Source organism: Thalassophryne amazonica, chromosome 18 (assembly GCF_902500255.1).
Source record: "Thalassophryne amazonica chromosome 18, fThaAma1.1, whole genome shotgun sequence".
Taxonomy (NCBI): domain Eukaryota; kingdom Metazoa; phylum Chordata; class Actinopteri; order Batrachoidiformes; family Batrachoididae; genus Thalassophryne; species Thalassophryne amazonica.
Window position 1 is genome coordinate 32550131 of NC_047120.1, and position 13941 is coordinate 32564071.

Sequence of the window (13941 nt, forward strand, 5' to 3'; positions counted from 1 at the left end):
AATACTTTCCAGCCTCGCTGACTGAACAGTCTCCCTCAAAATCAGTCCGCCCTGCCTTCACTGGGCATACGTCATTAGCTGCGGTTCATCGATTATCACCTTGTTTCTGCTTCAAACTGCACTCTAGTCATCATCTGTCTCAGCGACAGATATCTGAAGCTTTTGTACAACAATCATTTCCACATAAATTCAGCATTATTTCATCATAATAGATGGAGGAAGCAATCAGAGTGCCGCAGCTACACGAGCTGCTCGCTGATATGTAGCTAACACTGCGCGTCAATCATTTCAAAGCATCATGGATTAACGCCTTTTTATACTTAAAACGGCCTTGTTTTTGCTTAAAACTGACTTTAGAATGATTTAAGAGGTTTTACCTTGTCATCTGATGGTTAATAGTCCCATTAATCCATTTGATTGCTTTGGGTGAAGAGACTCTGTCTTAGATGAACGGCTGAGCTCTGAAATGACGCTTGCGCAGTGGCCAATTTTTAGGGGGGACCGGTCGGTCTGCGACACCAGATGCATTGTAAAAAAAAATAAAAATAATAATAATAATAACAATAATTATATATATATATATATATATATATATATATATATATATATATATGTGTGTGTGTGTGTGTATGTATATATATATATATATATGTGTGTGTGTGTGTGTATGTATATATATATATATATATATATATATATATATATATAGAAAGGGTTTAATATTTTAGTCATTATGCAAACAATTGCTTTGGAATAAATTTCAATATGAAATTTAATTTAGTATCAAACCCTGTTTCCACCTTGTGAGTGTGTGTAGTGTTTACACTACCTCTACTGGACCACCCCATAGCATGAAGGTATTTATTCCAGAAAACCCAAAAAGGATTTTACAAACATTTTCACATTCATTTTGGTGGCACTTTACAATGTTCTGTAATGTGACCAATATGTGCTTCAGGTTTTCTCAAAATCTGCTTATTGGTAAAGCAAACAATCTTAGAGTATTTAATATTCTTGGTAAAATGGCCCTATTTTGCCTTTTTATTGTGGAAAGTTTCATGAAATCTGTTCTAATCTTTTCGCCAAGTTTTCAAAAAGTTTTACAGTTTTTCCATTGTTCATAGATCTATCTTAAAATCTAATTCTGTAGTCCTCTCTGATATAGCTAAAAACCAGACTTGTCATTTTCCTGCTACTCTGAAAACCAGGTTTGGGCCATTTAATTCTGTTTTGTGAACTTGGTCGATGTTTGTTGGAATGAAAAACTAACTCTGTGTGTGATCTGATAGGGGCGTGCTGGGAAAGCAGGGATACCAGTGTCAGGGTGAGTACTTTTCTATGACAGATTCTCAAGTAGCTTTGCACCTCATGTATTATTTAAGCATCAGAACATAAGCGGGATTACACAGCAGGATGTCAGCTGAGATTTGTTTGCAAACCATCATCAGTCAGAGCCACAGCTGTATTACACGATCATCCACTCAAGTAAATATTCAGAATGCTCACCAGAAGTAAACACACTTAGCATGTGTTGTGTTTGACTGAGTGGATGTGGACGTCTTTTAGTTAAATGTGAAAAGAGCTAAGTTAAGGTCTGTTTTCACGTCTCCGCTGCAGTGAGACAGTGTTGCTTTTGGTCGATGCAAAGAAAAGAGTTATGGATAATCAAACAGCAGAAAGGCCTTTTGATTCACTGACGTGCACCCATGCCAAGTCTTAAGTGCATGTCATCCCTACTGGATGACGGACTTCAGCTACAATGACATAAATGAGGTCAGTGTTTACGTTGAACCTTAAAAGCACACAGAAACAAGATGATACGTTGCGCTAACAGCCAGAAAACAAATCTCTACATGACGTAACACCCCTATTCCACAGGGCACCATTGTATTATGACCCCCCACAATCCGTAAAAAGTGCAAAAACAGGATGAAACGGCTTACTCCGGTACACCTCGTATCAGGCTGGGTTATGATGTGCAGACCTGGCAACTGGCTGGGGATATAAAGCACATGCATGGCAACTCACTCGATAATGGCACGGCTGCGTTCTCAGCCAGAACTGCAACACACGCTGCTTTTGTTTCAAATTTTTACCACGATGGAACACAGTCAAAGAAGTATCAAGCTGTACTCGCTAGGACTATACCGTTTAAAGATGTTTGAACATGATCGAAGCTGTTAAGACTACGAACACTGAGACGTGACCGTGCAATGATGCCGATTTGGTGAATCGGGATGAAATTTTTGTGCCATTCAAAAATTTCAGCCCGATTGGTGCCAGTAATGGCCATAACTTCTGCACATACCAAGGTTGTCTAAGATTGACAAAAGACGGATCAAGAAGTTGCTGTGGTGCTTCAGAGCGCACTCCGATTTGCTATTTGGGATGAAACAGGAAGGAACAACGCTTTGTGAAATAGGGGTATGAATGAAATAAACATCAAAGCATAAAATAAAAGTTCAAGGGGGCACAAACATTTCTCACAGCACTGCATAACAATGTCTAGTACACCACTACAATCTTCACCACGGACCTAACCGGCTACATCTGACCCATCAGAACACAAAACTCCAACATCTAACATTTCACCTTAACACACCACAGCCACTACTTAAAATAAAACACTAAACACTTGCTTTCATTTAAGTTGAAGGTGAATGCATCATCATTGAATTTAAGGTTTGCAAAACATTTATTTCTACATTTCAATGCCAATTTAAAGGCCAGCACTAAAATGAAGGTTAGCACTAGTTTTGCTAACTGATGGCAATGACTCCATCAAGCAGCTGATGGTGTCAGGTGCAACCACCTTCTTGTCTATTTTGTGTCACGTTTCCCACCTTAAGATTTAAGACTCAGTGTTAAAGTAAGACAGCCGAATTCTTTGGTTAGTTAGTGACCTCACATCGTAATGTTACCACAAGTGGACAAAGAAGCTGATTGTCTATCACACCAGTAAGCAGTCAAAACATTCTTGTAAAGGTTGTCAAGATAATTTGTCATGAAACCACAGACAGATGGGCTCAATGATGTATTAAATTAGAATTCATGCAAAACCAGATTTGTGGTTAACTTTATTTATGAACCCTGTTGTTAAATATCACTCAACCTCCTTAAACCAGCTTCAGTCTTTGGTCCAAATTATTCAGGCAAACTTTATTTTATTTCTGAGTTTGATCAATACTTGTTGTTCTAGTGTGCACATGCGTGGTCCACAAACGCTGTCATGAGCTTATTATCACTAAGTGTGCTGGGATGAAGAAGCAGGAGGACACGCCAGAGGAGGTATATACACACACACACACACACACACACACACACGCTTTAAGAACGGTGTTTAAAATCCACACGACTTCAGCCTGTGGAGTATTAATATTTTCTGGAGTATAAATCACACTTTTTTCTGTATTATTATTTTTTGTACAGTGTAGTGTATTTTTTATTATTATTGCCATCCATCCATCCATCCATTTTCTTCCGCTTTATCCGGAGTCGGGTTGCGGGGGCAGCAGCTCAAGCAAAGCCGCCCAGACCTCCCGATCCACACACACCTCCCCCAGCTCCTCTGGGGGAACCATTGTGTTCAATGCTTTGGTTCCTGGGGAAATCCAATGTAGATAGTCATTATAATTATTATTATTAACAGCGACTGTCTTAATTTTTTGGTGTATATAAGTTGCACCAGAGTACAAATAGCAGGGCCTCCCAGAGTAGTAAAAAAAAACATGACTTATACTCCGGAAAATACAGTAGTCAATGGTTAATAAACAGCTAGCCACACACTGAAGTATGTAATACACACACACTCTTCAGTCTTTTTTTTTTTTTTTTTACCTCGGGCTGAGATTCGCTGCTGTGTGTACATTGTGTTCTCATACTTTATTGGCATTATTTCTTCCTTTAAACCCACAGTGGCCTCTGTATAACTCTCTCTGTGTGTGTGTGTGTGTGTGTGTGTGTGTGTGTGTGTGTGTGTGTGTGTGTGTGTGTGTGTGTGTGTGTGTGTGTGTGTGTGTGTGTGTGTGTGTGTCTCTCTCCCCCTTTATAGGTGGGATCACAGCGATTCAGTGTTAACATGCCGCATAAATTCAGTATCCACAATTACAAAGTTCCCACCTTCTGTGACCACTGTGGCTCCCTGCTGTGGGGACTCATGAGGCAGGGCCTCCAGTGCAAAGGTGACCACTGTGGTGTTTACACAAATCGTCAATCACTTTATAACACAGTAATAATCCTCTTAAAAGAGAGAAATTACTTATTACTGGACCCATGCTGCATGTTGGCACAAGTTGAGGTAAAGCTGTGTGTAAGATGTGGCAGCGGTCTGTCCAGAAAGTAGAAAGTGGAATAAAAAAAGTGATAATCTTGAGGTGTTTGATAGCATCACCGTGAAGATTAACACCCAGGCAGCACTGAGAGACAGTTTACAAAGGAGGACGCCACTGTGCCAAACTTGATTCAGATCTGTTGAGCTCCAAAAACAAATATATGAATCTCCATCATACTCAGAAAATTAATCTTACTCTGTCTTGTCATATCATGAGGGAAAATGTGGAGATAGTTTTGGGTCTGGCCCCTCTGGTGGTTGGCGTACTGAGGGGGTGGCAGCTGCTGTGGCGGACTGGCACCTTCTAATGTTGTCAGTGACACCAGCCCTGTCAATGGGATATTATGAGCCTCAACTTTAGGCACTCTTTGGGAGTCCTATCTGTTGTTTTGCTCTACACTCAGTGATATCTCGGTGAGAGAAACGTTACTTAAGCCTGGGTCCCACCGAATAATGAAGGATGAATAATGAGCCACGCATGGGCATGTCAGCAATTATTCGAAGAATGACCCACATTTTCATCTATCCCGTATCCGTTATGAAGGTGCCTCTCTGTACCTCACATGTGCCACGTAGCAGCCTCTAGTGAGCCACGACTGACCTGTCATTAGAGCCTCGAATGGCTCGCATCAGCCACACTAAGCCACGTAGTGCCGTGATAGCGCCATGATAATGCCATGTTGGCGCACGTTTAGACATGGGTTTGGTCCAAACCTCCAGCCCTCCCACACCTGGTCCCTTTAAAATATGGGTTTTCAATTCACAGATTCACAGCAGCATTTAAAGATGTCACATTTTTTTAAATGCAGTCCAAAAATAGACGCTCTGGTAAAGTCCCGCGATTGTACGCTGTGCGCCAGGCTGTTGTCCACCTGTATTGCACCAGACCAGCTAGAACCAAACCAAGGGTTCCTGGAGAGCCGCCTCTGTGCTCCTCGCTGACTCCGTGGCTCGCTGGCTTTATTTCTTCTGCAGCTTAAACACACACACCATAATCCCACTATAAACTTTGCGTTCGTCCGTTTATTTCTGTAAAATCGCTCTTTTGCACGCGCGCCACTGTTCCATTCCTGGACAGCCACCTCTGTGCTCAGTGTCACTGGCTTAAAATCCATCTGTGGCTTGCTGGCTTTATTTTTTCCCTGACTTTAAACACAGTCATTTTTAAAGCCGTGATCACTTTAAACTTTGCGTTCGTCCGTTTATTTCTGCAAAATCGCTCTTTTGCACGTACACCGCTGTTCCATTCCTGGACAGCCGCCTCTGTGCTCAGTCTCACTGACTTAAAATCCATCCGTGGCTTGCTGGCTTTATTTTTTCCCTGACTTTAAACATAGTAATGTTTACACTGTGATCACTTTTAATTTTGTGTTCGTCCGTTTATTTCTGCAAAAGTGCTCTCTTGCGCGCGGTGCCTTCTGCATACAGTATGTGGTGGCCGCTTTATTATATACACCTGTGGATCATTTTCAAAAAATGTTATATATATATATATATATATATAATTTTTTTTTTTTCTTTATTTCTTCCACATCTTACAAGTTACCATGTTACAATTTTTAACTTTGTGTTATGTCTTCAGAATCAGTCTTTTGCGTGCTCTCCTCCTGTGTTGCCGCACAGCTTCTGCCATGGCTTTAAACACACATCCACTTTCACACAGTCACCCAAATTTTAACTTTGTGTTTGTCCAATATTGACTGAAAAATCACTTTTGTGAGCTGGCGTTCTGCCTAAATGTTCGTTTGAAGCATGATGATGAGTCACTGCCTCAGTGCGTCAGTGCACACACTCGTGATCCATTAAAAAGATATTAAATCAACATACTTTTACATACAACAGACATCAACATACAATAGAAAGACTTTTACAGCTAGGAACTGTTTTATCAAGCTATAAAAAAACATTAAAAATAGTTACCTTAAGCTGTTCAAAATATATTCCACATGGAGCAGGAAAGAGAGGAAAAAAGCGCCAGATGAACCAGTCCTCTGTTATTCCAGAAGTGATTAGGTGTTTTCAGCATCCAAGGTTTTGCAGAAAATCATTAATCTGCTACAAAATATTTTATATAGAATCCAGCGCACAGAGCAGGTGGAATTGCGTGCGCAAGAGGCCAGCCGCTCCAAAAATAGCCTCTCAGGTCCTGCGTAACTGCCAGGCACATGGATAACGGGCTTTTAGCAGACTCGTAACCACCACACAAATGCCTCTAAGCCATCGCAGTAACTCGTACACAAACTGCGCCACGCTGTTGTTGCTAAATTTTGAATTTGTTGAAATTAGCGCCACGCTCAGAGAGGAGCCTTGTTAACTGAAGATAATGCCTCTAAGAGCCACTCAGAGCCACGAAACTCCCACAATAATTGAAGAAACCCTCTCGTAGCAAAGAAAACATGCTGCGTGGCTCCTTCTTCATCCTTCATTATTCGGTGGGACCCAGGCTTTACAGCGTTCCTTGGTGATTGACAGCTGGCCTCTAAGTGACATGCTTCTGGTCACAGGTCAGTGCAACATGGTGTTAATTTCATCAGATGAGATGAAATATATTTGTCAACGACCATTTTTTGTGATGAAAATGAGACAATGACAATACATCAGTGTTCTAAAACACTAAGATGAGATTAACATGCATTATTGTTGATGAAAAAGATGAGACGAAAATGTTTTGAATGAAATAAGAACTGAAATAAAATCTCTCTCCATTTTCGTCTACAAGCTGTTACGCTTTGAAAATGTTTACAAAATGTATCATGGGCGCATTTGAGAATGCTTGGGATGTCCAGTGCATTCAAAACGTTCAAAAATAGTTCTTTAAAATGACGTCTCCGTTTTGTTTGTCTCCCCCATCTCCTGTCTGCAGGAGGGGGGTGGTGGGTCATCCTGCCGTGTGTTTGGACACAGATCTGTAAAGGCCACTAGATTGAGTGGACACCAAAGAGGTTATATATGAGAACTAGAGTCCGCACTCCCAGTGCTTCCTACTAAACGCGAATGTCCCTCCATGGACAGCGACATGACACCTCCTACCTAACCAGGCAAAATATTGACAAAGTTAATGGGGATACGGAAGTAAACACTCAAAAAAGCTTACAAAATGCGTGTTAAAATGCCACTCTGACCTGGATATCAAGCCAGTAAAATGAATTAACATTAAAATCATGTCAGGAAAGTTAGCACATTCCACATTCCACCGTTACAGGAGTTTTTTTCATGGAAAGAAAAGCGGAGGGACGCCCCACAGAGCCGTTCATTACGCAGGACAAAACCACCTTGGTGTTGGTCTCTCAGGACAGCTTTCAGGCGGATTTCAGACGGATTCCGGTTGCTTTCCAATCGTGTGAATATCTGATTGTGATTGTGCATGAGCTGGACATGCCAGAACATGTCCCGTGAGGCTTCATCACGGCGTTGCTTTGCGCAGAGCGGCTGCACCGCGACGCGCGGAACTCCTCCGCACGTCTGTCTTAATCTGCCCGAAAAAGTGCTGATGTCCATGTCTTTTCACAATTCCTGTGCTAGTCAGATGACATACCGGATCAAGACAGCATCCAGTTTAAAAATGAATGGCACATTTCACTGTTACAGGAGTTTTTGTCATGGAAAGAGAAGCTGCTCCACCGAGCGTTGCGGTGCAGCCGCTCGGCGCAAAGCAACACCGTGATGAAGCCTCACGGGACATGTTCTGGCATGTCCAGCTCATGCACAATCACAATCGGATATTCACACGACTGGAAAGCAACCGGAATCTGTCTGAAATCCACCTGAAAGCTGTCCTGAGAGACCAACACCGAGGTGGTTTTGTCCCGCGCCATGAACGGAGCCGTGGCGCGTCCCTCCGCTTTTCTTTCCATGAAAAAAACTCCTGTAACGGTGGAATGTGCCGGAAAAAGTGCTGATGTCCACATATTCTGCCTTTTTGTGAAAGTCAGACGAGGTCCCGGATCAACAAAGCTTTCACGTTGGAAATGATCTGGTTGTTTCAGCGGGGTGTCAGCCTGTCGATGCGCTCTCAGCAGTTGTGGGCCGTCCTTAAAGCGGCAGTAACACCCCGTAATCTGTTTAATCCCCATAAAATCATCCATGAAAGCCATATTAATTTTTCGATCGGTGTCCACCTGGAGGTCTCTCACAGTTTCTGGAAAAAAATTGATGCAGCAAAGCTCCAAATCGTTCAGACATTTATTCGCAATAAAAAATAGACGAGAGGGGTGGACCACACCTCACTCCAAGCCTGCTCACAGGCGAATGACGCAACCGACAGGCATGAAAAAACTCACGCATGCGCATGAGGGTTCAAGCTTGTCTGACGCAATCACATGTGATTCAAATCCATATGGTTTTTTAAAAAAATAATAAGGTCGGATACTTTTCTAACAGACCTCGTAGGCAGGACTTGTTACAAATGTCATATTTGCGTCATTCTTGGCACATCCCTGACATTCTTAACGTGACTTAACGCATCTGAATATGTTTCTTACTAATGCCTGTTGGTGCATGACATTCATGATTTTCGTGGAGCATGTTTTTGGCTGTCAAAAATCTTTCACAAATGTCACACACCACCCTCATTTCGCCTCATGTCGTGGAGTTCGCAACTGAGTGTGTAGATCCATCTTGATTAGTGATGATCCTTAATAGAGCATGACAGCGTTCTTCTCTGACATGCGCACAATTAAACCCTGCTGCACCGCATTCAGTTTCATTGCTGCAATATGCCGAAGAAGGACAGTGATGCCAAGTCGGCTAAAAGTCTAGTTCCAATGCTCCTCAGCGTGCTCCTGCAGGTTTTCCACCTGCTGCATGTGCCTGATGTTTGGGAAAATGAGCAAGACGGGAGCCATGTGAAGCCACACATCGGGCTCTCACAGTCTCCTCCTCCTCTCTGCGCCACTCCATGGCACAGAGCCCAACTAAGCATGCAATCACAAAGTTCTTCTGCTGTGGATTTTGAGGAGCAAACTGGAGCAATCTGAATTGTTCATCAACTGATGGAAGGATGAATATAGGGGTGTGTGTGGAGACAATTCGCCTCGTTCACAGTGTGACAGAACGTAACGATGCACTGTTACGGGCAATAGTGCGCAACAACGTGGAACGTTATTCTTGACCGTGTGTAATGGTTCCTGATAATTTGCCAACAACATGTGCCATTAATCATAACATGTGGTAACAGGTTGCTGCAGTTCTGGAGGACACCTTATGCCCCTGCCTCAAATCATCACATTTGTGATCAGCGACCAAGAATGTATACTTCGTGGCATTCATGACTTGCCGTGTAAAAGCAGCATTACATTTACACCCTGTCACAGTGTTAAAAGTGTCTGATCAGCTCTGAGGCTCAGATTAAAGATACTGTGTGTTAGTTTACATTTACACTCTGACTCACGGTGTTAAAGTGTCTGATCAGCTCTCTGAGGCTCAGATTAAAGATACTGTGTGTAGATTTTTTCGAACACAGCAGCAAACGCTACATCCAACCAGTATCAATTTGTTTTTAACACTTTGACTAATATATAACAAATAACTTGAAATATAACAAAATAATGAAATATAAAGAGTGCATCATATTTAAATGAAATTGGCTCAAGTTGTGGCTCTTACAATAGATAAAAATATTACAAGTCTTGAATTACTGTATTTTTCGGACTATAAGTTGCACTTTTTTTACGTTTTGGCTGGGGGTGCGACCTATACTCCAGAGCGACTTATAAATGAAAAATATACCGGTAGATTCTCAATTAATTTACCGTAATAAAATAATTTTACATGACAGAGTCGCTCTATGTTTCAAAATGGCCACCGGAAATGCAATGCATCATGAGCACTGTAGTATGGCGGCCACCCTATAGGTAACGCTCGTCGCGATAACCAGTCAGAGAACAGAACATTGGACTGTTCTCACCCAGACAGTGATTGTGAAACAGTGTGTGAAGCAGACGAACACGGTGCTTGCTGTTATTCCGGGAGGGCTAACGAAACAGCTTCAACCCTTGGATATCAGTGTGAGCAGAGTGTTTAAGTTGATGCTGAGAGATGTGTGGGAGCACTGGGTGAGCGAAGGCAGAGGATTAGCGTCTGCACTTGGAAGGAGCTGGCGTCGACACCACGGGGAGGTCATGAGCTGCGCAGGTAGGTGCTGCATAAACATCAGCAGCTGACACCTGGTGTGTACTATGGTCCACAGCAGGTAATATGTCAGAAAAGAACCATTCAGCTATGGTGCGGGTTATGGTTCGGCTCGCAATGTGGTCCGCAAAATACAAACACATCCGTAGGTAAAATGCAGCTCACGAGAGGGCACTCAAGGCTTGTGTGACTGTTCCTGCGACTTTTGACTACCATAGAAAAATAAAAATTTCAACATTACTGATAACAAGACAACGGAGAAGGCCCGAAAAAATTTCACCAAAAAGAAAATCATACTCTGCAGATTACAAGTTGCGACTGGTGAAATATGCATCCGAAAACGGTAGCCGTCACAATATTATCATCTGAACTTTTCATATTAAGTTAACATATGAGGTCTGTCCAAAAAGTATCGGGCCTTTTTATTTTTTGCAAAAACCATATGGATTTGAATCATGTGTGATTGCATCAGCCAAGCTTGAACCTTCGTGCGCATGCGTGAGTTTTTTCACGCCTGTCGGTTGCGTCATTCGCCTGTGAGCAGGCTTTGTGTGAGCAGTGGTCCACCCCTCTCGTCATTTTTTTATTGCGAATAAATGTCTGAACGATTTGGAGCTTTGCTGCATCAATTTTTTTTCCAGAAACTGTGAGAGACCTCCAGGTGGACACCGTTCGGAAAATTAATATGGCTTTCAGGGACGATTTTGTGGGGATTACACAGATTAAGGAGTGTTACTGCCGCTTTAAGGACGGCCCACAACTACTGAGAGCGCGGCGCGCTCCCAGCGCCGATCGACAGGCTGAATCAACCAGATCATTTCCAACGTGAAGGATTTGTTGATCCGGGACGTCGTCTGACTTCCACAAAAAAGGAAAAAGGCATGGACATCAGCACTTTTTCGGCACATTCCACTGTTAAAGGAGTTTTTTTCATGGAAAGAAAAGCAGACGGATGCGCCACCGTGCCGTTCATGGCGCGGGACAAAACCACCTCCGTGTTGGTCTCACAGGACGGCTTTGAGATGGCTTTCAGACGGCTGTCGGGGTGGGTTTTCAGTCGTGTGACTAACCGAGAAATTGTGGATGAGCCTGGACATGCCAGAACATGTCCTGTGAGGCTTCATCACGGGGTTGATTTGCGCCATGCGGCTCCACCGCGACGCACGGAATTCCTCCGCTCCTCTTTCCATGACAAAAACTCCTGTAACAGTGGAATGTGCCGTTCATTTCCAAACTGCACGTTGTGTTTTATCCAGGACGTCCTCTAACTAGCACAGGAATTGCGGAAGACATGGACATCAGCACTTTTTCGGCACATTGAGACAGACGTGCGGAGGAATTCCGCGTGTTGCGGTGGAGCCGCATGGCGCAAAGCAACGACAAAAAATAAAAAGGTCCGATACTTTTTGGACAGACCTCGTACCTGTATGTCCATGCGACTTATAGTACAGTGCGACTTATTTATGGTTTATTTTTCTTTATAATGGATAAAGTGGCTGGTGCGACTTATACTCTGGTGCGACTTATAGTCCGGAAAATTCGGTATGTGTTTAATTTATTCTGCTTTGCTTTAACAAATTTCCAGACAATTCTGAAACAGCAAATAGAGTAGCTAGATCTAACAAATGTTTGATTTCAAAAGACCTGCACCCTTACAGCGTCATGGATTTACAAGAAAACCGAATGTCTAATTGTATGTGATGGGAAGCCTTGTAGATTTAAAATATCAGTGAAAAATATCACAAACCTTCAATCATTCAACAACTGTGTTTTGTCAGATAATGATAACATTAGTTATTTCAGATGTGTGAAACACTGTATTGACTGAAATGGCAATCACAAATAATGTGCGTTTTGTATCAAAAAGACTAAAATGTCTCGACTGAAATGAGACTAAAATACATTGAGCTCTCTTTTAACGAAAATTAACAGGCTTTGAGTAAGCTAAAACATGACTAAATAAAAATATCTGAATGACTATGACTAAAATTAAAAAGAACATTTGACAAAAGACTAAGACTAAATTAAAAACAGGTGACAAAATCAACAAGAGGGCAACTGCTGATACTGACAGGGCTGGTTACGAGGAGTGTGTCAGTCCCTACTAATCTGGCAACCACAGTGAGAATGTCTCTGTGCTATTTAACAGATGTGGGACGAAGTCACTGCTAAGTTATTCTCAAATCATCAATCTGCAAGTCCCAAGTCAAGTCTCAATTCATCTTGCAAACAATTGGTGGTCATTATGACTTGAGACTTGACTCTGGACTTGCTGATTCGTGACTTGAGAGTGACCTGATGGTACCTTCGTCCCACCTCTGCTATTTCACATTGCAAGAAAGGCGGGGGTCACAAGTTCTTGGATCCTTGTTTTAGTGGCCAGAGATGCACTGGTTGACACGGTACTCCCACTACTGACAGGGTATCAAAGGAGACTATTTATGTTCTCATGGGAAGACAAAATTAGACTCCTGTAGGCGCTCCAGTGCTGCTGTTAAAGGACAATGGGACTCCCATGTATCACCTGGCTGTAACCTGATCAGCACCTTCTTTGCTCATGTTCCATACCTTTGATCCTGGTTGCTGAACCTAGATTCTAATTACATCAATCCTGTAGTCAGGATCAAAAGACTGTGGATCAAAGATTGGCATTAGGGATTATAACCAGGATCACACCCTTGATTCCAGCAGTTTGGATTAATACATGTGAATTTGTTTTTATATAATGCTGCAAACAGACAGACCAAAATATCTGCAAAACAGATGCTTGTGACCGCAAAACCTCCCTTACTGATGAAATAAATGATAACTTTCACCTTTACCAGCTTTATATTTCCATTGTATTTATTAAATCCAAAAAACAAAAAAAAAAGCACACAGGAAAAGCAGCAGAAGTGGATTTTGTTCCAAAATTAATTACCAGGTGAAAGTCACTTAGGAAGCTGTATTCTAAGTTGCTTTCATCTTCACATTTTCTTCTTATGAAATTCTATCTACACTCATATTTAAAACATCATGTGCATAAGTTTAAATAATATGCTGATATCTTTTTTGTGTTCTCAGGTTTAAACAGAACCATTTTCTTTTGCTTTTGTTGTCCTGCAGTGTGTAAGATGAATGTACACCGGCGATGTGAGACCAATGTAGCTCCTAATTGTGGCGTGGACGCCCGGGGAATCGCTAAGGTCCTGTCTGACCTGGGAGTCACGCCTGATAAGATTTCCAACACTGCACAGCGCAGGAGGAAGGTAGCGGATCAGGTTCACCGCCACACAGTTTGTGTCATAAGATTTCTGTGTAGGCTCTCAGTTGTCCAGGTGGTTTCCATAGTAGAGAAGCTTGAATCTTCGACTGGACTGGGTTGCTTGATGCGAGGACGTTTCGCTTCAAATCGCAGAAGCTTCCTCAGCTAAAATTCTTGCTCTGGAAGTCTGATTTCTGTCTGACTCTTGTAGAGAAGAATAAAACAGAAGCCAACAAAA

The 13941-nt window shown here is 42.3% G+C and overlaps 1 protein-coding gene across 1 annotated transcript in view; it reads left to right on the forward strand.

Annotated features, from left to right (window-relative positions):
* The window catches only part of prkcea (protein kinase C, epsilon a), a 180124-nt gene that overhangs the window by 104394 nt on the left and 61789 nt on the right, over positions 1 to 13941 (forward strand). Inside the window, exons 4-7 of the mRNA XM_034194448.1 lie at positions 1290 to 1324; positions 3200 to 3288; positions 4052 to 4181; positions 13565 to 13707. Of these exons, the coding sequence (XP_034050339.1) occupies positions 1290 to 1324; positions 3200 to 3288; positions 4052 to 4181; positions 13565 to 13707 (397 nt within the window). The remainder of the gene's footprint in view (positions 1 to 1289; positions 1325 to 3199; positions 3289 to 4051; positions 4182 to 13564; positions 13708 to 13941) is intronic.